The sequence below is a fragment of the Malaclemys terrapin genome, chromosome 6, assembly GCF_027887155.1.
Source record: "Malaclemys terrapin pileata isolate rMalTer1 chromosome 6, rMalTer1.hap1, whole genome shotgun sequence".
NCBI lineage: Eukaryota > Metazoa > Chordata > Testudines > Emydidae > Malaclemys > Malaclemys terrapin.
The window spans coordinates 133428445-133453391 of record NC_071510.1 but is presented as its reverse complement, the minus strand read 5'-3'; the positions used below and the strand labels follow the sequence as shown (position 1 = coordinate 133453391).

Here is a 24947-nt window from a genome sequence, read left to right as displayed (position 1 = left end):
GGGGGGGGGGGATCCCTGTAACTGCCCCAGCCCTGGTGGCGGGATGCTTCCTTGCTGTCCCACAGGCCGTTCCTGCTATGTCCCCTCCTGCTCTGAGCACGGCCCGGTTGCTGAGTGTGGCCTGGCCTGTCCCTTGTTGGAGGGACAGCATGTGTTCTGTGCAGGGGGTGTGATATGGGGCCCTTTCCCGCTACTGGGAGCTGTCCCCCTCCCCCAGACAGTCACTGGCCAGAGCCCTCGTGGGGTTTAATTCATACTTTTATTGCAAGGACAGAAAGACGTACACAAGGCTCTGCACAACATAGATGCGGTGCTGGCTGGGCCAGGCTGCCGGGGCAGCCAGCTCACAGCTGGTGCTCGGGTCGCTTCAGCTCGCTGAGCTCCAGCAGGGCTCCTGGGCTCACACTTCCCATCTGCCAGGTCTCGCCCGGGAGGGTCAGACTCCCAGGAATGGCCTGGTCCACCCCGTGCCCCCAGCCCACTGCCTCCTCCGGGCAGGGCTCTGCTGCCTCACCAGGGCTGGGGGGCGGCACGTGGTGCAGGCGGGCTCCTTCCGCCCCAGGGAGCTGTGGGTGCAGGGGCTGCAGTGGTTCCAGAGGAGGCTTTTGCCCCCACACCCAAAGGCAGGACAGAGCCTCACCCATTTCACCCCAAGGCAAAGGGGCCGGCAGGGGAAGTGCAGTGACTCGGCGTGTAAGTGCAAAGGGCCCTCGCTGGCCCTGTGTCCCTGCCCCGCACTGGGATGCTGGCCACGGCCGGGGGAGGCCCTGGGTGATGCAGGGAGAACAGAGGGCTGCCACAGTGCTGTGCGAGTTCGATCCTTTCTATGGGGATGTTAGAAAAGCAGCTCTCCGCCTCTCAGTAGCCAGAAATCTGCCTGCCTGGTCCCTGCGGGGCTGCGTGCCTGGAGAGAGCCCAGCTCCCAGGAAGGCATCATGGACTCCTCCCTGCCCTGCTTGGTGCCAACAGAGCACTGAGGGTACTGCACTGGCTGAGGCCACAGACCCAGGGCACTCAGACACGCATCCCTTGCTTCCCAGCCCCCCATCCTCAGCTGGGACTCCCGCTCCAGGGGCTTTCCTCAGTGGGGTTTGAAAAAGGAAGCAGGGGGCTTGTCCACTGCCCCCAGTGTGCCCCCCTCTGGGCCATGACCTCCCTTAGTGTGTGTGGAGCATGCTCTGGGGTGCGGGGGGAGCCCTGGTTTGGTTCAGGAAGCTGAAGGCAAAGGCGAAGCCGGGGCAGGGCAGCGCTAGGTTGTAAGTATTAAGTTCGTTATTCCAGTATTGGGCGGCTAGTGGTTTCCCTGGAAGGTGGCTGCAGCGGCGTCTCGCAGCACGTGGTGCAGGGACGGAACATGCAAGAAATGTGCTGTCGGGGGCAGTGGCGGTTCATGCTGGATGGGGGGTGGAGGAGGCACGACCCTGCCTCTACCTGCTCAGCCGTGTCTCTAGCACCTTGTTGATCATTGGCTCCGGGGTGCCGGCCGAGCCCCACTCGCGCTCCATGCTGTTCACACAAGGTAGGCTGGGGTTGGCTTTCTGCACCACCGAAATCTGGCAGGTCTGCGAGTCGTAGTGGGCCATGCACCAGTCTGGAAAATCGATGGGGTGCTGGGTGCTGGACAGGAGAGAAGGGAGAGGGGTGCTTTGTCCACAGCCATCCTGCAGGAAGGGGGGAAGCTGCCTGGAAAGCCCAGACCCTATGGGGCATTGGGAGGGATCACAGGCCGGGCCAGGTGGCTCCTAAGTGCATTCCACTGACTCACCTGTAAGGTAAATGGGAAACGCTTCCCTCCCCCAGGCCTGGCCACGGCTAGCCCAGCTCCTGCGCCCCCAAGCTGCCCCACAGGACAGCCTCTCTCAGGACCTCCTGTGCCAGTGATACTTCCCCAGCCACCTCCATGAACTGCCCCAGCCCAGCCCCACGATGTCCCGGTCTGACCTGCCCCGGCCACAGACTGCGCCTCCCAGCACAAGTGGGGTGCAGCTGTGGCAGCACAAGGACGATGCCATTTCCATTGCCTGCAGGTCCCAGCACGGCCCTGCAACCCCTCATGCAGGCTGGGTGCTGGGTGCTGACGCTCCGGCTTGCACTGCAGTGTGGCCTGTTTGCTTGTCACATGCACAGACTGGCGCTCGCTCCGCATGCGCGGCACCACCACCGGGGGCTGATCCCTGACTGGCCTTCTGCGGAAACCCCAATAGAACTGACCGCAGCAGCGACCCTCCCCTGGCACGTCCCCACTTACATCTCGCAGCAGCCCACGCCGACGGGGTGGAGGCAGGTGCAGAGCAGGCAGGTGGTGCTGAGCCAGGACTCCCCCAGGGTGAACTGCTTCCCCTCGTAGTGACAGGGAGCTGCAAGGAAACCCCCCCAATGAGCGCACGTGACCCTGCCCGCCCAGAGCATGACCCAGGGCCCCCCAGCTGCTCTGCAGTGTAAGGACGGGCTGGGGACCCCCAGGCCCGCTGCCTTCTCTCTGACATGAGAAAGGGGCTGGGGGAGCAACCCCAGGGCCCCCCACCTGTCCCCAATGTGAGAAAGGGGCTGGGGGAGCGACCCTAGGGCCCCCCCACCAGCCCTGTGATGCTGAAGATAGCCAGTAACCCCTGCCCCACACTCATGCCTAGGCTCCGTTACCAGACCGGGAAGCCCCTGCAGCTGTGGCCGGGGCCGGAGAGAAGACACATTTCCACCGGTTTGTGTTCTTGGCAAGTCTCTGCCACTTCCGCTTGTGCTGTGAGCACAGTGAGGCCTGGGTCTGATGCAGACACGCGTCGCTCCTGATCACCAACGGCTGTGCCCGTGGGCAAGGCCCCAGCGCCCGCGTTCACCTGCAGGGAGCTGTGACCTCCGCTTTCCCTTCACTACCTCGGCCGCCTTCCTTGCCCACGGCCGGGCTCTTGGCAGCAGCTCGGCCGTAGCCCAGCAGGCCGGTTCTCAGCCAGGGCCCAGGGGAGCTATTCTGTGGTTTATGGGCTGCTCTGCAGTCATCACTGGCCTGTAAGCACGCTCCCAAGGCTCAGCCCAATTCGTTTATTGCTTTGCAGCTTGGGAGCCCAGAGCTCCCACTGCCCTGACAACCCCAAGAAAAAGCTGAAGGCCTCTCCCAGCACCTGCACATCCCAGCTTTAATCTCCACGGCTGCCTTACCTTGCGCTTGGAAATAACATTTTGCCTGGGATCCCTGGAGCTGGAGGAGGAAAGAGACCAGCAGGCAGATCCTGCCCCAGACACAGGCAACCTTCTGCACCTTCCTGGCCATTGTGGCAGTCGTGCTTCGACTCTTCTTAATCCCGATGAAGTTCCCCGGCTCCTTTCTCCCCGGCTCTGTGCGTTGCTCCTTCTCTCCCTCGCCTGTTTAACGTCTCCTCTCAGTCCCACCAGGAGACATTTATAAAGTTCAGCTTTATGACCCTGGCCACCAGCTGTGTCCCACTGGAAAAGTTGTAAAACTCATTTCCTGATGTGAAAGGCATGAAAACAAGAGGTAGGATCAAGATTTTTAACAAGCTGTGAAAAGCTGATTCATGCCCTCCAGAACTGGCTCCAGTTGGAAACCCTAGCGGGTGCAAGGCTTGGCAGAGAGGTCACCGAGCAGGGACCCTCTCTGGGTCTCCGTGTACAGGGTCCCTCAGAGACAAACCACCAGGGCTGGCAGTGACAGGGGTCAAGGGAAAGAGGCCTTTGTGGAAGCTTCCCCTCGTCCCGTGGAGCTGTCTCTCATTCCTGAAAACCTCCACCAATGAGGTTTCCGGGGGCGTTTTGTCTCAGTGGTGAGCAGAATGTTCAGCTCCCGCAAAGCCCCTGATATTAACCAGGACAGTCAAGCGTCCATCCTATGCAAAAGCGAGGAAGCGCGCGCCCCGTCAAAAGATGAAGTTGCACACAAACCTGACTACCATTCCTGCAGAAAGCCCGGGACCAAAACTACCAAGCAACAAAGCAAACACAAGCCGTCACCAGACACAACACACCTACAGCCCCCACAAGACCCAATGTGACTACAGCTACCAACAACAACCGGGGCCATGAGTACAGTCACACCATGACTTCGGCCATCCACAGAGACAATGGGCCAAATTATGCCTGGATTTCTCTGGAGTTCCATCAGGGATGAGCCCCCATGAGTCAGAGTTCAGCGCTTATCTGAGCCTTCTCCCATCACCGACCATGGCCACAGCCTCCCTGCCAGGATGCCCCTTGTCTCCCCGATGAGCAGAATGCCTCAGAGCTGCTGCCGAGCGGAGAGCTCGCCACGCGCACGTGTCAGGGAGTTCACCCCGCTGGCACAGTTTGAGCAGCGGAGCACATTTGGGGGTGCCCATCCCCCCATTGGTTGTCTCCCCCACAGGTGTGGGTGTGTGGCTGTCTGCTCTGCCCCTGCAATTCGCAGTGGGAGGGAGTGTGCAGTCCCCTCCTGGCAATCCACCCTAGCTTGCAGCGCTGGTGAGACGCTGCTGTGCCCAGGCCAGAGGCGTGTTCTGCAAAGTGGTAGGAGCCGCAGTGCGGTTAACGTCAGTGTCCTTCGGGGAGGAAAGGCATCAGCGACTGACCGGGACCCTGAACTTCAGACAAGGGGAATCTCCCTCAAATGGGGGGATTGATCAGATGAGGAAATGAAAACCCTTAAACGCCGCATGGAGGTTGCTGTAATAAATGTGCGAGATGCCCAATGGCGTGGATGCGTGAGCCGCCTGGTTAATGGCAGGTCCCGGGTTACTGGAGCCAAGGAAACAGCCCGAGAGAGGCCGGGACGCAGGAGCCGGGCGTACAGCAGGGAACAAGTACGAAGGAATTGGGAGGCTAAGCTGAATTAGTAGAAAAAAAGAACCAGAGACCTAAGAACAAGAGACTCTTGGAGTAGATGCGACGCAGGAAGCCTGTGAGCGAACCAGCTGGTCTGCTATCAGCAGGGCATCCAGGGAGCAATCGTGGAGAATAAGGATATTGCTGAGAAGCGACACTATGTCTTTTCGTGTCTGTTGGGGTGATTCCTGCTCTGGACCGGCTCTTTTCTGGTAAGAAGGATGAGGTGTTTCCAGAGCCCGAGGTGTCGGAAGTGGGGATATCAGAAGAAATTGATAAATCAAAGAGCAACAAGTCCCCCGGCCCAGAGGGCACAGCCCTGAGGTCTGCAGGAAATTACGAATGAAGTGGTTGACCTGCTGACAGAAGTTTGCAACTGCTCCTTGGAATCAGCTACTGTGCCAGAGGGCTAGAGGGTAGCAGCCAGACTGGGTCCGACTCAAGGTCCTCCCTCTCTCTCAGTGGCCTCTGCCAGCTGCTGCAAAGGGGGGTGCAAGAACCCCTGAATAGGAGATGTGGGATATCGGCCCCTGCATTAGGGCTCATCCTAATTCCTAATAGTTAGGAATTGTTTTAACCTCTGAAGTAGGAGGTTTAATGTTCTGTATGGAATTCTTGTTAGAAATAACAATTATTATTCTGGATGTTCTTCTCGTCCACATGAACATCCCGTCTCTTAGAACTGTGCTGGTTTTGGTCTCAATGGTTTCCTGTGCCAGGGAGTTCCACAGTCTAACTGCACATGATGTGAAAAAGTATTTCCTTTTGTCAGTTCTGAAGTTGCCTCCTTTCAGTTTCATTGAATGTCTCCTTGTCCTTGTGTTCTGAGACCGGCAGCTTCTGTTCTCTTGCCCTCCCTTCTCTAGAGCAGACAAGGTGGGGGAGGGGATATCTTTTATTGGACCAACTTCTGTTGGGGAGAGAGACAAGCTTTCGAGCTCACCCCGAGCTCTTCCTCAGGTCTGTGTAGCTCCTAAGCGTGTCTCTCTCCCCAACAGCAGCTGGCCAATAAAAGGTATTACCACCCCACTGGGTCTCTGATCTCCTGGGGCCGACACTGCACACAACAAAGGAAGCTCTCTGGAGCAGTCATTGTCTTGTGTTCCTTTATCATGGATCCTCCTGTTCATCTTGTCTCTAAGGTAACAGTCCCACTCTTTTAATTTCTCTTTACAGGAGAGTTTTTCCAAGCCCTTGAGCGTTCTCCTTGTCCTTCTCTGAACCCCCCCAGCTCTGTGCTGTCCTGTGGGACGTGGGGTGGCTGCATGTCATGCTCAGATGGGGCTACACCATTGACTCGCAATTGCAAGGAAATGTTTTTCTTATTCTTCTTCGTCCCTTTCCTTATGCCTCCTAATGTCGTGCTAGCTTTTGTAGAGGTTTCCATTGCACTGTCTGCGATGACACCCACTTCCCTGAGTTGACAGGGAATTTTGAAGGCTTATTTCGTGTTCTCTTGTGGGGACCTTAGTCAAAGGCCTTTTGAAAGTCAACCTTTTCTCCTGAATCCATTACTTCATTGACACAGAAGTCTAAGAGATTAGTGATAAAGTATTTTCCTTTGCCGAATCCATGCTGGTCAGACCCTATCATGTCATGGTCTTCCAGTTGTTTTGTTAATCTATTTGAATGGGCATTTTGTCCAGTTTACCCAGTTCAGGGGCAAGGCTTACTGGTCTGTAATTCCTTGGGTCACCCTTTGTAACGGGGTTGCCTGCCCCTCTAAAGGCCAGGGGGACTGGAGCCAGCCAGCCCACTTCAGTTCTCAGACCCAGCTGGGAAGGAGTCGGCTGATCTCCATAAAGGGCAGAGAGACTCCGTTGGAGAAGTGCTGCAGGAGGGAGATTTGCTCCTGTGGCTGCCCCAGAGCAGAGCGAGGCACACAGTGAAAGGCCAGTGAGGCGTCTGCCCGTGGGCAGAATGCAGGCCGGCGATCAGCCCTTGGAACTGAGGGGAAACTGAGGCAGCAGAGAGACTATGAAAGCAGCTACGCAAAGTAAGTGGCAGAAGTGAAACATAAGAACGGCCATACTGGGTCACACCAATGGTCCATCTAGCCCAGTGTCCTGTCTGCTGATAGTGGTCACTGCCAGATGAACAGAACAGGGGCAATCATCAAGTGATCCATCCCCTGTCGTCCACTCCCAGCTTCTGGCAAACAGAGGCTTAGGTGTTGCATCTACGACCCTCTTGGCTAATAGCCATTGATGGATCTGTCCTCAAGGGACTTGGCTAACTGTTTTTTTAATCCATTTATAGTTTCAGCCTTCACAAAATCCACTGGCAACGAGTTCCAGAGGTTGACTCTGTGTTGTGTGAAGAAATACTTCCTTCTGTTGGTTTTAAACCCGCTGCCTATTAATTTCATTGGGTGACCCCTGATTCTTGTGTTATGAGAAGGAGTAAATAACACTTCCTTATTTACTTTCTCCACACCAGTCATGATTTTATAGACCTCAGTCATATGCTCCCTTAGTCATCTCTTTTCCAAGCTGAGCAGTCCCAATCTTATTAATCTCTCCTCAGATGGAAGCTGTTCCATACCCCTAATAATTTTGTTGCCCTTTTCTGAACCTTTTCCAATCCCAATATATCTTTTTTTAGATGGGGCGACCAGAACTGCACGCAGTATTCAAGATGTGGGTGTACCAGGGATTTATATAGAGGCAACATGGTATTTCCTGACTTAATATCTATCCCTTTCTTAATGATTCCCAACATTCTGTTCACCTTTTTAACTGTCACTGCACACTGAGTGGATGTTTTCAGAGAACTCTCCACAATGACTCCAAGATCTTTCTTGAGTGGTAATAGCTAATTTAGACCCCATCATTTTATATGTATAGTTGGGATTATGTTTTCCAATGTGCATTACTTTGCATTTATCCACATTGAATTTCACCTGCCATTTTGTTGCCCAGTCACCAAGGTTTGAGAGATCCTTTTGTAGCTCTTCGCAGCCTGCCTGGGACTTAACTATCTTGAGTAGTTTTGTATCATGTGCAGATTTTTCCACTTCACTGTTTACCCCTGTTTCCAGATCATTTATGAATATGTTGAATAGGACTGGTCCCAGTACAGACCCCTGGGGGACACCACTATTTACCTCTCTCCAGTCTGAAAACTGACCATTTATTCCTACCCTTTGTTTCCTGTCCTTTAACTAGTTACTGATCCATGAGAGAACCTTCCCTCTTATCCCATGACAGTTTACTTTTGTTGCGGATTGTGGGGGAGTTAGGGCCCTGCACCCCTCTTCCCGAGATTCACTGCGACTCTCAGCCAGCCAGTAAAGCAGAAGGTTTATTTAAGGACAGGAACACAGTCTCAAGCAGAGTGTGTAGGTACGACCAGACCCCCTCAATTAGGTCCCTCTGGGAGGTTCAGGGAGCTTAGACCCCAGCTTGGGGTTCCCTGCGTTGCACCACCCAGCCCCAACTGAAACTAAACTCCCAGCTCCTCCCGCTGCTCCTCTCCCTTGTCCAGTCTCCCGGGCAGAAGGTGTTAATTCTCCCCACCCCCCTTCCTGGCTCAGGTTACAGCTCAGGTAGCTTCCTTCAAGGGAAGTCCCACATCCCCACTGCAACCCCCCTGCAACATTCCCAGGTCAAATCTGCCCTGCTCCCTGCTCCGTCACATCTCTCCCCCCTTCGAGACTGAACTGAGCGGGGTCACTCTGACCAGTGACCTGGGGAAGTTCAGGGCTCCCTCTCCGGGACAACGCGTCCACTATCAGGTTGTCACGTCCCTTCACATGGACCACGTCCATGTCATAATCCTGCAGGAGCAGGCTCCATCTCAGGAGCTTGGCGTTGGCTCCTTTCATCTGGTGCAGCCAGGTCAGGGGAGAGTGGTCGGTGTGCACGGTGAAGTGACGCCCAAAGAGATATGGCTCTAGTTTCTTGAGGGCCCACACCATGGCCAGGCATTCCTTCTCGATGGCCGCGTAGTTCTGCTCCCGGGGTAGCAACTTCTTGCTCAGGTACACGATGGGGTGTCTCTCCCCCTTTTCATCCTCCTGCATTAACACCGCCCCCAGTCCTGTGTCTGAGGCGTCGGTGAACACCATAAAGGGCTTGTCAAAGTCTGGGTTTGCCAGAACCGGGCCACTGACCAGAGCCTTCTTCAGCGCCCGGAGAGCCTCCTGGCACTCCTCGGTCCAGACCACTTTGTCTGGCTTCCCCTTCTTGCACAGCTCAGTGATGGGGGCGGCTATGGCGCTAAAGTGGGGCACGAACCTCCGATAGTATCCTGCCATCCCAATAAAGGCTTGGACCTGCTTTTTGGTTTGAGGAGCGGGCCAGTCTCTGATCACCTCCACTTTGGCTGGTTCCGGCTTTAGGCAGCCGCTTCCCACCCGGTGGCCTAGGTAGGATACCTCAGCCATCCCCACCTTGCACTTCTCCGGTTTTACGGTCAGCCCAGCCTTCTGGAGTTGGTCCAGCACTTGTCTAACCTGGGATATGTGGTCCTCCCAGGTCTGGCTAAAGACACAGATGTCATCGATATACGCCACGGCAAAACTCTCCATCCCCCTCAGTAGCTGATCCACCAGGCGCTGGAAGGTGGCCGGCGCTCCCTTGAGGCCGAAGGGCAGGGTCAGGAACTCATAGAGCCCCAGAGGGGTGACAAAGGCCGATTTCAGCCTGGCATCTGCATCCAGCGGCACTTGCCAATAGCCCTTTGTAAGATCCATGGTGGTAAGGTACCGAGCACCTCCCAGCTTGTCTAGGAGCTCGTCCGGCCTGGGCATGGGGTAGGCATCGGCCACAGTGATGGCATTGAGCTTCCGATAGTCCACACAGAACCGGATCGACCCGTCCTTTTTGGGGACCAGCACCACCGGCGAGGCCCAAGGGCTGGAAGACGGCTGGATCACCCCCAAAGCCAGCATGTCATTGACCTCTCTTTCCAGGTCCTGAGCAGTTTTCCCTGTGGCTCGGAAGGGGGAGCATTTTATAGGCGGGTGCGATCCTGTCTGCACCCGGTGGACAGTCAGATTAGTGCGTCCAGGCTGGTTGGAAAACAGCTGCTGGTACAGATGCAGCACCCCTCCGATCTCAGCTCGCTGGGCAGGGGTTAGCCGATCAGAGAGGGGAATTGCTTCCAGGGGGAAGCCAACTCTTGTCCCAGGGAATAGATCTACTAAAGGGTCATCTCCCTGCCCCTCTCACTGTCCACACACGGCCAACACCATATTCCCCCTGTCATAATATGGCTTCATCATATTCACATGGTACACCCGGTGGTGGTGTGCCCGGTTCGACAGCTCCACCACATAGTTTACCTCGTTTAGTTGCTTGACAACCTTGAAGGGCCCTTCCCAGGCGGCCTGGAGTTTGTTTTTCCTCACAGGGATGAGGACCATCACCTGATCCCCAGTGGCGAAGGCGCGGGCCCGTGCTGTGCGGTCATACCAGACCTTCTGCTTCCTCTGGGCCCTGGCCAGATTCTCCCTGGCCAGGCCCATGAGCTCGGCAAGTCGTTCCCGGAAGGTCAGGACATACTCCACCACCGACTCTCCGTCAGGAGTGGCCTTCCCCTCCCATTCGTCTCTCATCAGGTCCAGGGGCCCCCTTACCCGCCTTCCATATAGCAGTTCGAAAGGCGAAAACCCGGTAGACTCCTGGGGTACCTCCCTGTACGCAAACAGCAGGTGAGGTAAGTACTTGTCCCAGTCCTGCGGGTGCTGATTCATAAATGTTTTCAGCATCATTTTTAGCGTCCCATTGAACCTCTCCACCAGCCCGTTGGATTGGGGGTGATATGCTGAGGCCCAGTTGTGCCGGACCCCACATCTCTCCCACAAGCACCGGAGTAGGGCCGACATGAAGTTGGACCCTTGGTCCGTCAAGACTTCCTTGGGGAACCCCACTCGGCTGAAAATGGTCAGCAGCGCATCCGCCACAGTGTCTGCTTCAATGGATGATAAGGGCACTGCCTCGGGGTAGCGGGTGGCGAAATCTACCACCACCAGGATGTATTTCTTCCCAGACCGGGTCGTCTTGCTGAGAGGTCCCACTATGTCCATGGCCACCTTCTGGAAAGGCTCCTCTATGATGGGCAAAGGTCTCAATGCTGCTTTCCCCTTGTCCCGGGCCTTCCCCACCCTCTGGCAGGGGTCACAGGATCGGCAGTACTGCCGGACGTTGGTGAAGACCCCGGGCCAGTAAAAGTTCTGTAGCAGCCTCTGCCTGGTGCGCCGGATCCCCTGGTGCCCTGCGAGAGGGATGTCATGGGCCAGGTACAGTAGCTTGTGGCGAAACTTCTGGGGAACCACCAGCTGCCTCCTGATCCCCCACGACTCCACTTCCCCCGGGGGAGCCCACTCTCGGTACAGGAACCCCTTCTCCCACAGGAACCTCTCCTTGCATCCTCTCCTCATGGTCTGTACCACACTGAGGTCAGCCAGGCCCCTTAGCTTCCGCAGGGAGGGGTCCTTCTGCAACTCGGCCTGGAACTCGGCGGCTGGGGAAGGGATGGGGACCTGCTCCCTCTCGTCGTCTGGGTCGGAAGCCCCAGCCACCCCGCGGCCTGTCCTTGGGTGTTCCCTCCCCACCCGGGAAGGGTTCGGTGCCTCCGGTGGGACATCCTTCCCAGGGTCCGGGCGTAGTGCCCCTCGCCGGCTCTGGCTACGGGTCACGACTAAGGCGGTCTGGGGGCTGCTGGGCCAGTCCTCTAGGTCCCCCCCCATCAACACCTCAGTGGGCAAATGGTGGTGCACTCCCACGTCCTTGGGGCCCTCCTTGGCCCCCCATTTCAGGTGTACCCTCGCTACGGGAACCTTGAATGGGGTCCCGCCCACCCCGGTCAGGGTCAGGAAGGTGTTGGGCACCACCCGATCTGGGGCCACCACCTCGGGCCGGGCCAGTGTCACCTCTGCGCCCGTGTCCCAGTATCCATAAACTTTCTTCCCATCCACCTCCAGGGGAACAAGGCACTCGCTCCGCAGGGACAGCCCCGCGCCAACCCTGTAAACGGAGAACTTTGAATCCGGAGCATCTGGCCCCCCAGAGAAGCTGGCCGGGGGCCCTTCTCTCTCTTGAGCAGTTGATAAGCTGCCAGCCCCTCTTGCGTGGGAAGCCTGCCCCTCGTCCGTCTGGGCCTCTACCAAGTTAACCCGGTGCGGGTTCGGTCTGCTCAGTCTGTCCTTGAGCTTGGGGCACTGGGCCCGAACGTGGCCTCTTCGGCCGCAGTAATAGCAGCTCAGGTCCCGTGGGTCCCCTCGAGCCGGTCGGTTGTCCCTGATGCTGGGCCTTCCCCGTGGGAGGGGATTCCCCATATTCCCCCTTTGGGAGGTCCCAGGGTGACTCTCTCTCTGCATCGCGGCGGGCCTGTTCCTTTGGGGCTCCTCCCTGCCACCCCCTGACCGGCTCTTTACAAACTCATCAGCCAGCTGCCCGGCGTGTCGCGGGTTCTCTGGCTTTCTGTCCACCAACCACAGCCTCAGGTCGGATGGGCACCGCTCATACAGTTGCTCCAGTACCAACAGTTTAATCAGGTCCTCCTTCGTCTGGGCCCCACCAGCCCACTTGCTGGCATATCTTTCCATGCGGACGGCTAGTTGCAGATATGAGATCTCAGGGGTTTTATCTTGACTCCGGAACCTTTCCCGGTACATCTCAGGAGTCAGCCCAAACTCTCGTAGCAGGGCCCTTTTGAATAGTTCGTAGTCCCCTTTCTCTGCCTCTCCCAGTTGGCGGTACAATGCCACGGATTTGTGGTCCAGTAAGGGGGTAAGGACCCGGAGTCTGTCCGCGGGATCCACACGGTGCAGCTCGCAGGCCGTCTCAAAGGCCTCCAGGAAGTCATCCATGTCCTCCCCCTCCTTGTATGGGGCCATGATGCACTTATCAAAGCTCCGTGCAGTCCTGGGTCCCCCCTCACTCACCGCAGCCGGGGGTTCGCTGCCCTTCAATCTCGCCAGTTCCAGGTCATGCTGACGCTGTCTCTCATTCTCCTGTCTCTGTCTCTCTTCACGCTGATGCTGTCTCTCTTTCTCCTCCCGTTCACGCTGATGCTGTCTCTCTTTCTCCTCCCGTTCATGCTGACGCTGTCTCTCTTCATGCTGTCTCTGTTGTTCACGATCCTCCAGCTCCCTCAGTTTTAGCTCTTTCTCCCATTCCAGCCAATTCCGCTCCCCGGATGCCGAACGTCGCCGGGAGGATCCTCTGCTGGCCGGTGGGCTTCGCCGGGGGGACCCCCTGCTGGCCGGGGGGGTCACGGCGCCTTCGGTATTTGCTGGGCTCCTCCCCACCCTTCCCCTAGGCATAGGAAGGAGGGGTCTCGGGAAGCCCTCAGCAGCCGGCTGACCACTCCCAGCTGGGACAGACACTGGTGCCTGCGCTGCATTTGCCAGGCTGCTTCCCTGAGACACAGGGATCAGTTCATTCGCGCGATCTTCCGCCTCCAGCTGGGCAATGAGCTGTTCTTTGGTGAGCCTCCCAATGCGCAGCCGCCTCTGCTTGCACAGCTCCACCAGGTCGCTCTTAAGCCGCTTGGCATACATCTTCCTGCTGGCCACTCACCGGCCTGTGTGCTCACAGCTCCCCACAGTTCCCAGGGGGCCCCCTAGTGTGCCAGCCCTTCTCGAGGTCACCACCTCTCTGCCAGGGTCGAGCTGCAGACTCCTCCGCCCCTGGGACCACTCGCTGCGATCCCCCCGGGGGACCCTGTTACTGCAAAAGTCCTTCTCGCTGGTCACACACTCCCAGGGGTAATAACCGTCTCTCTCTCACTCTTCAGCACGCCTGGTCCCCGTCAATCCCCCTTCGTTTTACTGCTCCCCAGTCACTTACTGCAGGAAGCGCCGTCCACGGGGTGCAGTAGATCCCGCCGCTGCCACCAGTTGTTGCGGATTGTGGGGGAGTTAGGGCCCTGCACCCCTCTTCCCGAGGTTCACTGCGACTCTCAGCCAGCCAGTAAAGCAGAAGGTTTATTTAAGGACAGGAACACAGTCTCAAGCAGAGCGTGTAGGTACGACCAGACCCCCTCAATTAGGTCCCTCTGGGAGGTTCAGGGAGCTTAGACCCCAGCTTGGGGTTCCCTGCGTTGCACCACCCAGCCCCAACTGAAACTAAACTCCCAGCTCCTCCCGCTGCTCCTCTCCCTTGTCCAGTCTCCCGGGCAGAAGGTGTTAATTCTCCCCACCCCCCTTCCTGGCTCAGGTTACAGCTCAGGTAGCTTCCTTCAAGGGAAGTCCCACATCCCCACTGCAACCCCCCTGCAACATTCCCAGGTCAAATCTGCCCTGCTCCCTGCTCCGTCACAACTTTACTTAAGAGCCTTTGGTGAGGGACCTTGTCAAAGGCTTTCTGAAAGTCCAAGTACACTATATCCACTGGATCCCCCTTGTCCACAAACTTGTTGACCCCCCTCAGTGAATTCTAATAGAGTGGAGAGGCATGATTTCCCTTTACAAACGCCATTTTGACTCTTCCCCAACAAATCACGTTCACCTGGTAGCAGACAGGGCAGAGGTGCTGGAACTAGGAGTGCTGGGGGGCTGCCGCACCCCCGGCTTGAAGTGGTTTCCGTTCTATGTCTCCAGCGCCCCCACTGTACACGTTGTTCCAGCCGCCCGGGCTGGGGTTTGACTGATGCACCTTCCCTTCTGCTGTTTATAGGATGAAGAGACAGGATGGACGCAGCTGACTGCCAGCTGGTGGAACAGCAGGATCACACCCATCTGCCACCACTGAGCACAGCCGAGCTCCATCCTCTTTGGAACCCCCTTCAGGTAGTTGAAAGCAGCTATCAAATCCCACCTCGTTCTTCTCTTCTGGAGACTAAACAATCCCAGTTCCCTCAGCCTCTCCTCGTAAGTCATGTGCTCCAGCCCCCTAATCATTTTTGTTGACTCCGCTGGACTCTTTCCAATTTTTCCACATCCTTCTCGTAGTGTGGGGCCCAAAACTGGACACAGTACTCCAGATGAGGCCTCACCAATGTCGAATAGAGGGGAACGCTCACGTCCCTCGATCTGCTGGCAATGCCCTACTTATACAGCCCAAAATGCCGTTAGCCTTCTTGGCAACAAGGGCACACTGTTGACTCATATCCAGCTTCTCGTCCACTGTGACCCCTAGGTCCTTTTCTGCAGAACTGCTACCTAGCCATTCGGTCCCTAGTCTGTAACAGTGCATGGGATTCTTCCATCCTAAGTGCAGGACTCTGCACTTGTCCTTGTTGAACCTCATCAGGTTTCTTTTGGCCCAATCCTCTAATTTGTCTAGGTCCCTCTGTATCCTTCCCTACCTTCCAGTGTATCTACCACTTGTCCCAGTTTAGTGTCATCTGCAAACTTGCTGAGGGTGCAGTCCACGCCATCCTCCAGATCATTAATGAAGATATTGAACAAAACCGGCCCCAGGACCGACCCTTGGAGCACTCCAATTGATACTGGCTCCCAACTAGACATGGAGCCGTTGATCACTACCCGTTAAGCCCGATGATCTAGCCAGCTTTCTATCCACCTTATAGTCCATTCATCCAGCCCATACTTCTTTAACTTGCTGGCAAGAATACTGTGGGAGACCGTATCAAAAGCTTTACTAAAGTCAAGGAATAACACATCCACTGCTTTCCCCTCATCCACAGACTCATTATCTCCCCATAGAAGGCAATTAGTCTGACCCCTGCACGGCACAGGCCCCAGAATCGGTCCGACCGCCTGCACGGCACAGGCCCCAGGACCGGTCCGACCCCTGCATGGCACAGGGCCTAGGACCGGTCTGACCCCTGCACAGCACAGGTCACAGGGCATCCCTGGCTTAATTCCTGCTTGCAGACCAATAGCTGTGGTTGAACGAGAGCAGATCTTTTAGACAAACGTCCAGTTCTGATTTAGACATTGGCAGGGATGGAGAATCCACTACGGCGATTGGGAAATTGTTCCAATGCTTAATGGCCCCTCACTTAAAAATTTGTCCTTTATTTCCAGTCTGAACTGATCTAGTTTCATCTTCCACCCACTGGATCGTGTGTTAGACCTTTGTCTGCTAGATTGCAGACCCTGCAATGCACAACTTTCTGTTCCTCACGTAGGACCTACAGCCTGGGATCCAGTCACCCCTTCACCTTCTCTTTAAGCTGAACAGATGGAGTTCCTGGAGTCTCTCACTGTAAGGTGTGTTTTCCAATTCTTTAATCCTTCTCCTGGCTCTTCTCTGAACTCTCTACGATTTTCAGTCCCTCGGGAAGTGGGGACAAGTTGTAAATTATCTGGGCCCGCAGATTTAGAAATGTTTAGTTCCTGTGTGACACCTCCCCAGCTACTGAGGGACTAGAACGTGTTTCCTTGTCACTGGGAGAGATGAGCACAGCATCCAGTTTCTTTCCAAACAGACCTAGCCAGGGAACTCGTCTGCCATTTCGGCCGCACGACTGCCCGTTGGATCAGCCAGTCCAGTGCTAGGATTTAACTTGTCCCTCTCCGAGCTGTCGGGGTTGGAGCACGCCCAAGCCAGGCACTTCTGCCCAAGACACCAGCTACCAGAGCGATCGGGTCCCAGCGCAAGGTGACAAACACCCACCAGCAGGATTCGTTGTTGGGGCAGCAAGGACCCCAAGGTACCCAACAGCCTCCTTGCCATAAATGGGGCTCAGATTAATCCCTTCCCGGCCTCCCCGGGCCGCAGTCTGGGGGATCAAGAGGCCGCAGGCAGCACATAGCTCTGGTAGGATGCTGCCATTTCCAGGGTGTCAACAGAAAGCGGCTAAATGAGGCACAAGGATCCTGCCCACGGGTCACTGGCCTGCCCTCCCTGGATGCTGTGGCCAGGGCCCCGCTGGGGTTTTATAGATTCATAGATTCTAGGACTGGAAGGGACCTCGAGAGGTCATCGAGTCCAGTCCCCTGCCCGCATGGCAGGACCAAATACTGTCTAGACCATCCCTGATAGACATTTATCTAACCTACTCGTGGAATCTCCATCTCTGGAGATATTTAAAACCTCCCTAGGCAATTTATTCCAGTGTTTAACCACCCTGACAGTTAGGAACTTTTTCCTAATGTCCAACCTAGACCTCCCTTGCTGCAGTTTAAGCCCACTGCTTCTTGTTCTATCCTTAGAGGCTAAGGTGAACAAGTTTTCTCCCTCCTCCTTATGACACCCTTTTAGATACCTGAAAACTGCTATCATGTCCCCTCTCAGTCTTCTCTTTTCCAAACTAAACAAACCCAATTCTTTCAGCCTTCCTTCATAGGTCATGTTCTCTAGACCTTTAATCATTCTTGTTGCTCTTCTCTGGACCCTCTCCAATTTCTCCACATCTTTCTTGAAATGCGGTGCCCAGAACTGGACATAATACTCCAGCTGAGGCCTAACCAGAGCAGAGTAGAGCGGAAGAATGACTTCTCGTATCTTGCTCACAACACACCTGTTAATACATCCCAGAATCACGTTTGCTTTTTTTGCAACAGCATCACACTGTTGACTCATATTTAGCTTGTGGTCCACTATAACCCCTAGATCCCTTTCTGCCGTACTCCTTCCTAGACAGTCTCTTCCCATTCTGTATCTGTGAAACTGATTTTTCCTTCCTAAGTGGAGCACTTTGCATTTGTCTTTGTTAAACTTCATCCTGTTTAACTCAGACCATTTCTCCAATTTGTTTTCTGCACTAATAACTGCCCAGGGCCTCTGCAGCCAATGAGGAAGGGCTCCTGGCAGGTGGGTGCAGCACTGACGCTGTATCAGGAACTAAGCTCTGAGCCCCTTGCCGAGGGGGGGCCTGTTTGATCTCCTCTGGGAGAAGTGGCAGGTGTGAGGCTCCATCCAGCTCCCACTCAGTCTCATCAGCCGGACTCCCCCACACCCCCGAGCTGCCGCCCCAAGCACTGGGGGGTTTGCTCTGCAGGGCACAGACAATGTCTGACTTGCCCCACATTCGCCATGAGCGCCAGACACGACTGATGAGAAGCCGGGGCTCATGGATGATGGATATTGGGCTCGGATGCCTCACGCTTTGAGATGGACCAGCAACCTGGTCTGGCGCACTACCGCCTCCTTTCTCGGGAATTCCTGAAAGCCTGTTTGTCTGCTGGAAACACTTCAGGGGCCTATTTCGCTTGGGGGTCTCTGCTGGTGCCCCTCACTGCGGTGTCTGAGCACCTTCCCCGTGGGATTGGTTAGGGAATAAAGCGACCGAGCCCTGGGGCTTTGCCTGGCCCTGATGGACTCTGGAAGCTGACCAAGAAGTGCTGGCCATCCCTGCAGACCAGGGGACTGTGCCCTAGACAGCTGGGACTCTGAAAAGGACGTAGGGTCAGAACGCACAAGAGCTCAACAGGCACTCCCAGCGTGGTGCTGCAGCTCAAAGGTTAATGCAACGCCTGGGTGTGTAAACAGCGGAGCAGCAAGGAGGAGGGGGAGGTGATTTTGCCCCTGAGTATGGCCTCGGTGAGACCGATACTGGGTCCTGCGTCCAGGGCTGGGGACCCATTTTAAAAAGAATGTTGAAACATTTGAGAGGGTACAAAGAAGAGCCACAAAACCGATTCCAGGCCTGGGGAAAACGGCTGATGGTGAGAGCGTTAAAGAGCTCGATCTGTTCAGTGTATCGAAAAGAAGATTGCGAGTGACTTTGGCAGGGTACTAAGGGCTCTTTAACCTAGCAGGGACAAGCAGAACGAGAACCAGACCAATTCAAATCAGAAATGAGGCAGAAATTTGTGATGGCGATGAACGTTGGCGCTGGGGTATTTTTACAAGGCTGCTGGTGGGACTGAGAGGTTGGTATGGGGAAGCTGAGAGAGGTGGGCCCTGGGCCGGGTCGGGGGAGATATCAGCATGCGGGTGTTGTCAGCGGATGTGGCACTGGGGCATACAGGCGACGTTGCCAGGGCTGGAGGAGACACGGCAGAGACATGCAGCAGCAACAGCTCGCACCAACCCCACAGGAAGCGGGTTGGGCAATAGCAGCAGATGGACGACAGGCTGCCCTTGGAGGGACCCAGGAGTGGCTGTAAAACCAGAATCTCCAGAGCCTGGAGCCGGGTGCAGCTGCAGAGCAGGAAGCAACAGGCTGCTGCTGGCCCTGGCAGAGCAAACACCATAAAGCCGAGGAAGTGGCGATTGCTGTTTTAGGCTCTGAGGAGGCCTTGGCTCCAGTCCTCACACCCAGATTATTTTCTCTCGGAACAGAAAAAATTCCAACTCGTGGCTGGGCTGAGCTCGGCCGTCCCAGCGTTCCCCTGGTCTGCTCCCTGCGCCCAGGGACAACGTCCTGAGGGGGAAGCTGTGGCACTGGTGCTCAGGCCGAGGCCCCAACACAGTCTGTGCCGCTCCTGTCTCTTCCCTAATGGTCTCTGGAAGGCCCCGGCATGTGCCCCCTCGCCCAAACCACGGCTCTGTGCCACTGGCTCCCAGCTCCTGGCCCAGACTCAGCACCTCCCCTTGCTAACGTTCTGGAGGGCACGATCGCTCCTCTCCTCCCTCGGGCCCCGCAGCCCCCCGGAGCCTCCAGTCTGCTCCGATGCCCAGCCCAGGGATCCCCCCAAGGGGACTGCCTCTCTCCCAGGGCCAGGGGCTGTCAGTGTTCACAGCATGGCACTCCCTTGCCACCTGTCTGCGTTGCCAGGACCATGCCCAGCGCTGGGTACGGCCTCACTGTGTCAAGGGGTGCTTCCCCTCCTGTTCCTGTGCATTCACTGATCCCCGGGTTACCAGGCCCTTTCTGATATCGAGACACCCGAAACTGAACACAAACGCCTGGGGCAGGTGGCCCCGTGGGCAGAGGGACTGGCAGAGTGACTGCTCTGCCCCTCACATCCCATGGCCCTTCCCTGCTACCACATCACGAGGCAAACTCCTGTCCAATGAGCTGCTCCCTCCCCCTCACGCCCATGAGCCACTCCCGCTCCCCAACTTCATGCTACTCACCAGCTGCTGTTTCTTGCCCGTGTCTCTGATCTCTTGGGGTTGTGTTGGCTTCTCTATGGCCCTGGGGCTCATGCTGCCCTAGTTCATTCTCCGGTCCCTCCCAGACTGCCTCCGCCACTCACCTATCCACCTTCTTCCCTGCATTTCTGTTGCTGCAGATAGAAGTTCACACATCTAGGAAGAGGGAAGGCAGGGCACTCCGACGGCCTGGGGACTGTATCTGGGGAAGCAGTGCCTCTGAATGGACCGAGCCCAGAGTGTACAAGCAGCTCAGCATGGCTCCCAGCGGGATCCTGTGGCACGAAGGGTAACGCCGCCCTTGGGTGCAGAAACGGGAGCAGGGAGGTGATTTTGCCTTTGTACAAAGCGCTGGTGAGACCGAGACTGATCCTGCACCCAGCGCTGGTGGCCACATTTTTAAAAGAACGTTGAAAAACAGGAGAAGGGCATCCCTGAGATGGAGAGAAATATGGTCTAGATGAAATTACTATGACGTGGGTGCACAACAGGTTGAAAGAGTGTATTCAAAGAGTACTTATCAACAGTTCACTGTCCAACTGGGAGGGTGTCTCTCGTGGGTCCCGCAGGAATTAATCCTAGCTTTAGTACTAATCAATATTTTCATTAATGACTTGGCTAATGGAGAGGAGAGAATGCGTGTAAAATTTGCAGGTGACACCAAGTTGGGAGAGTTGGAAGCACTTTGGAGGACAAGATTAGAATTCAAAATGACCGTGACAGTTTGGAGAATTGGTCTGAATTCAAGATGGAATCCAATAAAGGCAAATGCAAAGTACTTCACTTAGGAAGGAAAAATCAAATGCACAACTACAAAATAGGGAATAACTGGGGAGGTGGCAGCGCTGCTGAAAAGGATCTGGGGGTTAGCGTCAAAGAGAGATTGAATGAGGCAACAATGGGATGCGGTTGAAAAAGGCTAATATCATTCCGGGGTACGTAAGACATGGGAGCAGGGCCGGTGCTACCATTTAGGCAAACTAGGCGGTTGCCATGGGCGCCAAGATTTGGGGGCGCCAAAAAGCAGTGCCCCCAATTTTTTTTACAGCGTTCCTACGCCCCCTCCCCAAGCGCACGGTCGCTGCTCCACTTCTCCCGCCTCCCAGGTTTGCAGTGCCAATCAGCTGTTTGGCGCCGCAAGCCTGGGTGGGGAGGAGAATTAGAGCAGGGGCGGCGTGCTCGGGGAGGAGGCGGAGCAGAGGTGAGCTGGGGTGGGGAGCTGCCGCACGGCTCCCCGGGGGGGGGTGCCTCAGGGCTGGGGGGGGTGCGGGGAGCTGCAGGAGGGCTGGGGGGGGCACAAGATGGAAGTTTCGCCTAGGGTGCGAAATTTCCTTGCACTGGCCCTGCATGGGAGCTAATTGTCCTGCTCTGCTCGGCACCGGGGAGGCCTCCGCTGAAGTACTGCATCCGTTTCTGGGCACCGCGCTTTAGGAAAGATGTGGACAAATTGGAGAGTTCAGAAGAAAGCAATAAAAGGTTTAGAAAACCTGACCTATGAAGAAAGGTTGAAAACCCGAGCATGTTTAGGCTTGAGGAAAGGAGACTGAGGGGGACCTGATAAGTCTCCAAATATGCTAAGGGCTGTTCTAAAGAGGATGGTGATCAATTGTTCTCCATGGCCACTAAAGGGGGACAAGAAGCAATGGGCTTAAACCGCAGCCAGAGAGATGTAGGTTAGATATTAGGAACAGCTTTCTACCATCACGCTCTGGAGCAGGGTACCAGGGGAGGCTGTGGAGTCCCCGTCACTGGAGGTTTTTAAGACCAGGTTGGACAAACCCCTGTCAGGGCTGGTCGAGGGTTCCCTGGCCCTGCCTCTGCACATGAGGCTGGACTTGGTGGCCTCTCGAGGTCCCTTCCAGCCCCACACTTCTATGGTTCTGTGCTGGTCATGGGCCTTCAGCGTGACAACTGGATTTGGCCTGGCAAACGCTTTCCCCAGTTATATTTTAATCCTGCAGCCTCTGTATTTTTTTCCAAGTGTCACCCAGCCCCACGTGCCCCGCCCCAGCCCAGGCACAACTGTGCTCATCTCTCTGGGAGGTTTCTGGGGATGCAGAGCAGAAGGCATTGGGGACAGAAGCTCCATCTGCGGGGGTGGCAGAAGGGGTCAGCTCAGCCCCACCTGGGGCAGTGGGACTGGCCAGAATCCACTGGTTTTCTCTGCTGGTGGGAATGTGCTGCCCCAGGTGACAGGGTTCTGTCTCCCTGGGGGGGAGGGGAAGACCAGACAGGCCCATATTTCTCCTAACAGGCCCCTTAGGGGCACCCACCACTGTCTCAGCAATGGGCTCCCTTAGGTGACTCCCTGGCACATGCAACGCCCTCCCTCTGCCCAATCCGGGGAGCCAGCTCCTTCCCCGGATCCCTTCTCAAGGCTCATTTCGGCCCTAGCGCCTGAAGTCATTGGCCTGGCCCAGGTACGATGCGATTTGTTGTAGTGATGCAGCAGCGCCACTGGAGTTAGGGCTGCATCACAACCTTTCGAAATCCTCTAAAATCCGTGTGCTCACTCTGCTTCCTTTGCCTCGGTGTGCCTCAGAGGCTGCGGGACAGGGTCGGGGACCCAGACTTGGGGTCATTTGAGCCAGGGGTTGTGGCGATATAAGCCCTGAAAAAACAGCCATTTTCCAAAATGTTTCTAGGTGTGTTTTTTTGTGAAGAGCAAGAGATCAAACTAAATTGTTGGGATGCGGGGCAAATGGTTTCAGATGGTCAGTTTTACCAAGGTCGTGCTTGGCATCCACACAGGCTTGGGGGGACCCAGGCTGTGAATGGTATTTAAGAACATGTTCCTTCTTGGCTTGCATAGATGTGCAGCCTGGAAGGCTAACAGGCTGCATGTGCCAATAAGGGTGGGGGGGGGAGTGAGATGGTTTCTATGAAGCCACTCCATGCTTGCCTGGCTCGCGGGAGTGTAGCAATGCCACTGCCCAGGTGAAAACCCGGCCACTGAGCTTTCTGGTCTGAACCTTTGTGCACCTGCGCAACAAAGATTTACTGACCTAGGTTGCTTGCTACCAGTTCTCTGCTACAACAGAACATGTTTTGATGTTATGGGGAGGTTTACCGGGACCACAGCAGAATAGTCAGCAGGCGATTTAACCAAAATGTTTGTTGGATCAGGTGGAGAGGAACCAGATGACTGTGCAGTGAGGGTGCAGGGGACACTGACAGCAAGAGGAGTTGTGTCTGCGGAGAGGGTGGTAAGCAAGATTTGGATTGGTTGTTTGGAAAATCTGATTTTACTAGCTGAGGCCTGTGGGAGGGATGGGGCAAGTGGCTACTTCCTGACCTTGGAGCATTGATGAATGCGGTGTTTCTAAAACCGCGCCGCAGAGAGGTTTGGAACTGACCGCGCAGGTACCTTGATCCCAGAGGCAAGTGCTGCCAGCATAGCCAGCGTGTGGATTCTGGGTGATTCCTGGATCACAAGGGTAGGGTTACCATATTTAGTGCCTCCGAAAGGAGGACACTTTAAAGGGGCCCCAGCCCCGCCCCCAGCCCCGCCCCCGCGCCCGCCCCAACCCCGCCCCCTCCCCAAAGTCTCCGCCCCCTCCCCTGCTTCCCGCGAACATTTGAGTCGCGGGAAGCCTGAAGCAGGTAAGGGGGGGGGGGGGGGGAGGAGGCGCGGCCCACCCCCGGCACCGCAGGTCCCCAGCCCGTCCCCCGAGCCCCCGGCCCGGCCCGGCACCGCCGGCCGAGCCCCCGACCCGGCACCCAGTCCCCGGCCGGGCCCGGCACCGGGCCCCCCCGAGCACCGCCGGCCGAGCCCCCGGCCCGGCACCCGGCCACCCCGAGCACCGCCGGCACCCGACCCGGCACCCGACCCGCCGGCCGAGCCCCCCGGTCCGGCCCGGCACCCGAGCCCCCGGCCCGGCACCCGGCCCCCCCCGAGCACCGCCGGCCGAGCCCCCGGCCCGGCACCCGGCCCCCCCCGAGCACCGCCGGCCGAGCACCCGGCCCAGCACCCGGCCCGGCACCCGAGCCGCCGGCCGAGCCCCCCGGCCCGGCCCGGCCCCGGGTCCCCCCGAGCACCGCCGGCCGAGCCCCCGGCCCGGCCCGGCACTGCCGGCCAGGCCCCCCGAGCCCCCGGCCCGGCCCCGGGCCCCCCCGAGCACCGCCGGCCGAGCCCCCAGCCCAGCACTGCCAGCCAGGCCCCCCGAGCCCCCGGCCCCGCACCGGGCCCCCCCGAGCACCGCCGGCCGAGCCCCCGGCCCGGCCCGGACCCGAGCCCCCGGCCCGGCACCCGGACCCCCCGAGCACCGCCGGCCGAGCCCCCGGCCCAGCACCCGGCCCGGCTCCCGAGCCGCCGGCCGAGCGGCCCGGCCCGGCCCCGGGCCCCCCCGAGCACCGCCGGCCGAGCCCCCGGCCCGGCACTGCCGGCCAGGCCCCCCGAGCCCCCGCCCCGGGCCCCCCCGAGCACCGCTGGCTGAGCCCCCGGTCCGGCACTGCCGGCCAGGCCCCCCGAGCCCCCGGCCCGGCACCGGGCCCCCCCGAGCACTGCCGGCCGAGCTCCCGAGCCCCCGGCCCGGCACCCACGCCGCCGACCGCATGTCCGATTTTCCCGGACATGTCCGGCTTTTTGGGATTTCCCCCCGGACGGGGATTTGGAGCCCAAAAAGCCGGGCATGTCCGGGAAAATCCGGACGTATGGTAACCCTACACAAGGGTGCAGAAATTTGCAGGAGAGCAGAGGATTACTGCCTACGGGCCGGCGCGGGGGTTACTGCCTACGGGCCGGCGCAGGGATTACTGCCTACGGCCTAGCACGGGGATTACTGCCTACGGGCCGACGCGGGGATTACTGCCTACGGGCCGGCGCGGGGATTACTGCCTACGGCCTAGCACGGGGATTACTGCCTACGGGCCGGCGCGGGGGTTACTGCCTACGGGCCGGCGCGGGGATTACTGCCTACGGCCCAGCACGGGGATTACTGCCTACGGCCTAGCACGGGGATTACTGCCTACGGGCCGACGTGGGGGTTACTGCCTACGGGCCGGCGCGGGGATTACTGCCTACGGCCTAGCACGGGGATTACTGCCTACGGGCCGACGCGGGGGTTACTGCCTACGGGCCGGCGCGGGGGTTACTGCCTACGGGCCGGCGCGGGGATTCCTGCCTACGGGCCGGCGCGGGGATTCCTGCCTACGGCCTAGCACGGGGATTACTGCCTACGGGCCGGCGCGGGGATTACTGCCTACGGGCCGGCGCGGGGGTTACTGCCTACGGGC

The 24947-nt window shown here is 57.6% G+C and overlaps 1 protein-coding gene and 1 long non-coding RNA gene across 2 annotated transcripts; one reads left to right on the top strand and one right to left on the bottom strand.

The window, feature by feature from the left end:
- Window positions 1-338: 338 nt before the first annotated feature.
- MSMP (microseminoprotein, prostate associated) lies at window positions 339-3598 on the bottom strand. The gene is made up of 3 exons (XM_054032776.1): window positions 3154-3598; window positions 2249-2357; window positions 339-1617 (listed from the first exon to the last, which is right to left on the bottom strand). Exons 1-3 carry the CDS (start codon window positions 3263-3265, stop codon window positions 1428-1430), a joined length of 411 nt encoding a protein of 136 aa, XP_053888751.1. The 5' UTR covers window positions 3266-3598; the 3' UTR covers window positions 339-1427.
- Window positions 3599-14280: 10682 nt separating this feature from the next.
- On the top strand, window positions 14281-20728 carry LOC128838891 (uncharacterized). Its single transcript, XR_008445308.1, has 3 exons — window positions 14281-14548; window positions 15856-15937; window positions 19853-20728. It is a non-coding gene; the product is annotated as an uncharacterized LOC128838891 (long non-coding RNA).
- The last annotated feature ends 4219 nt before the right edge of the window (window positions 20729-24947 follow it).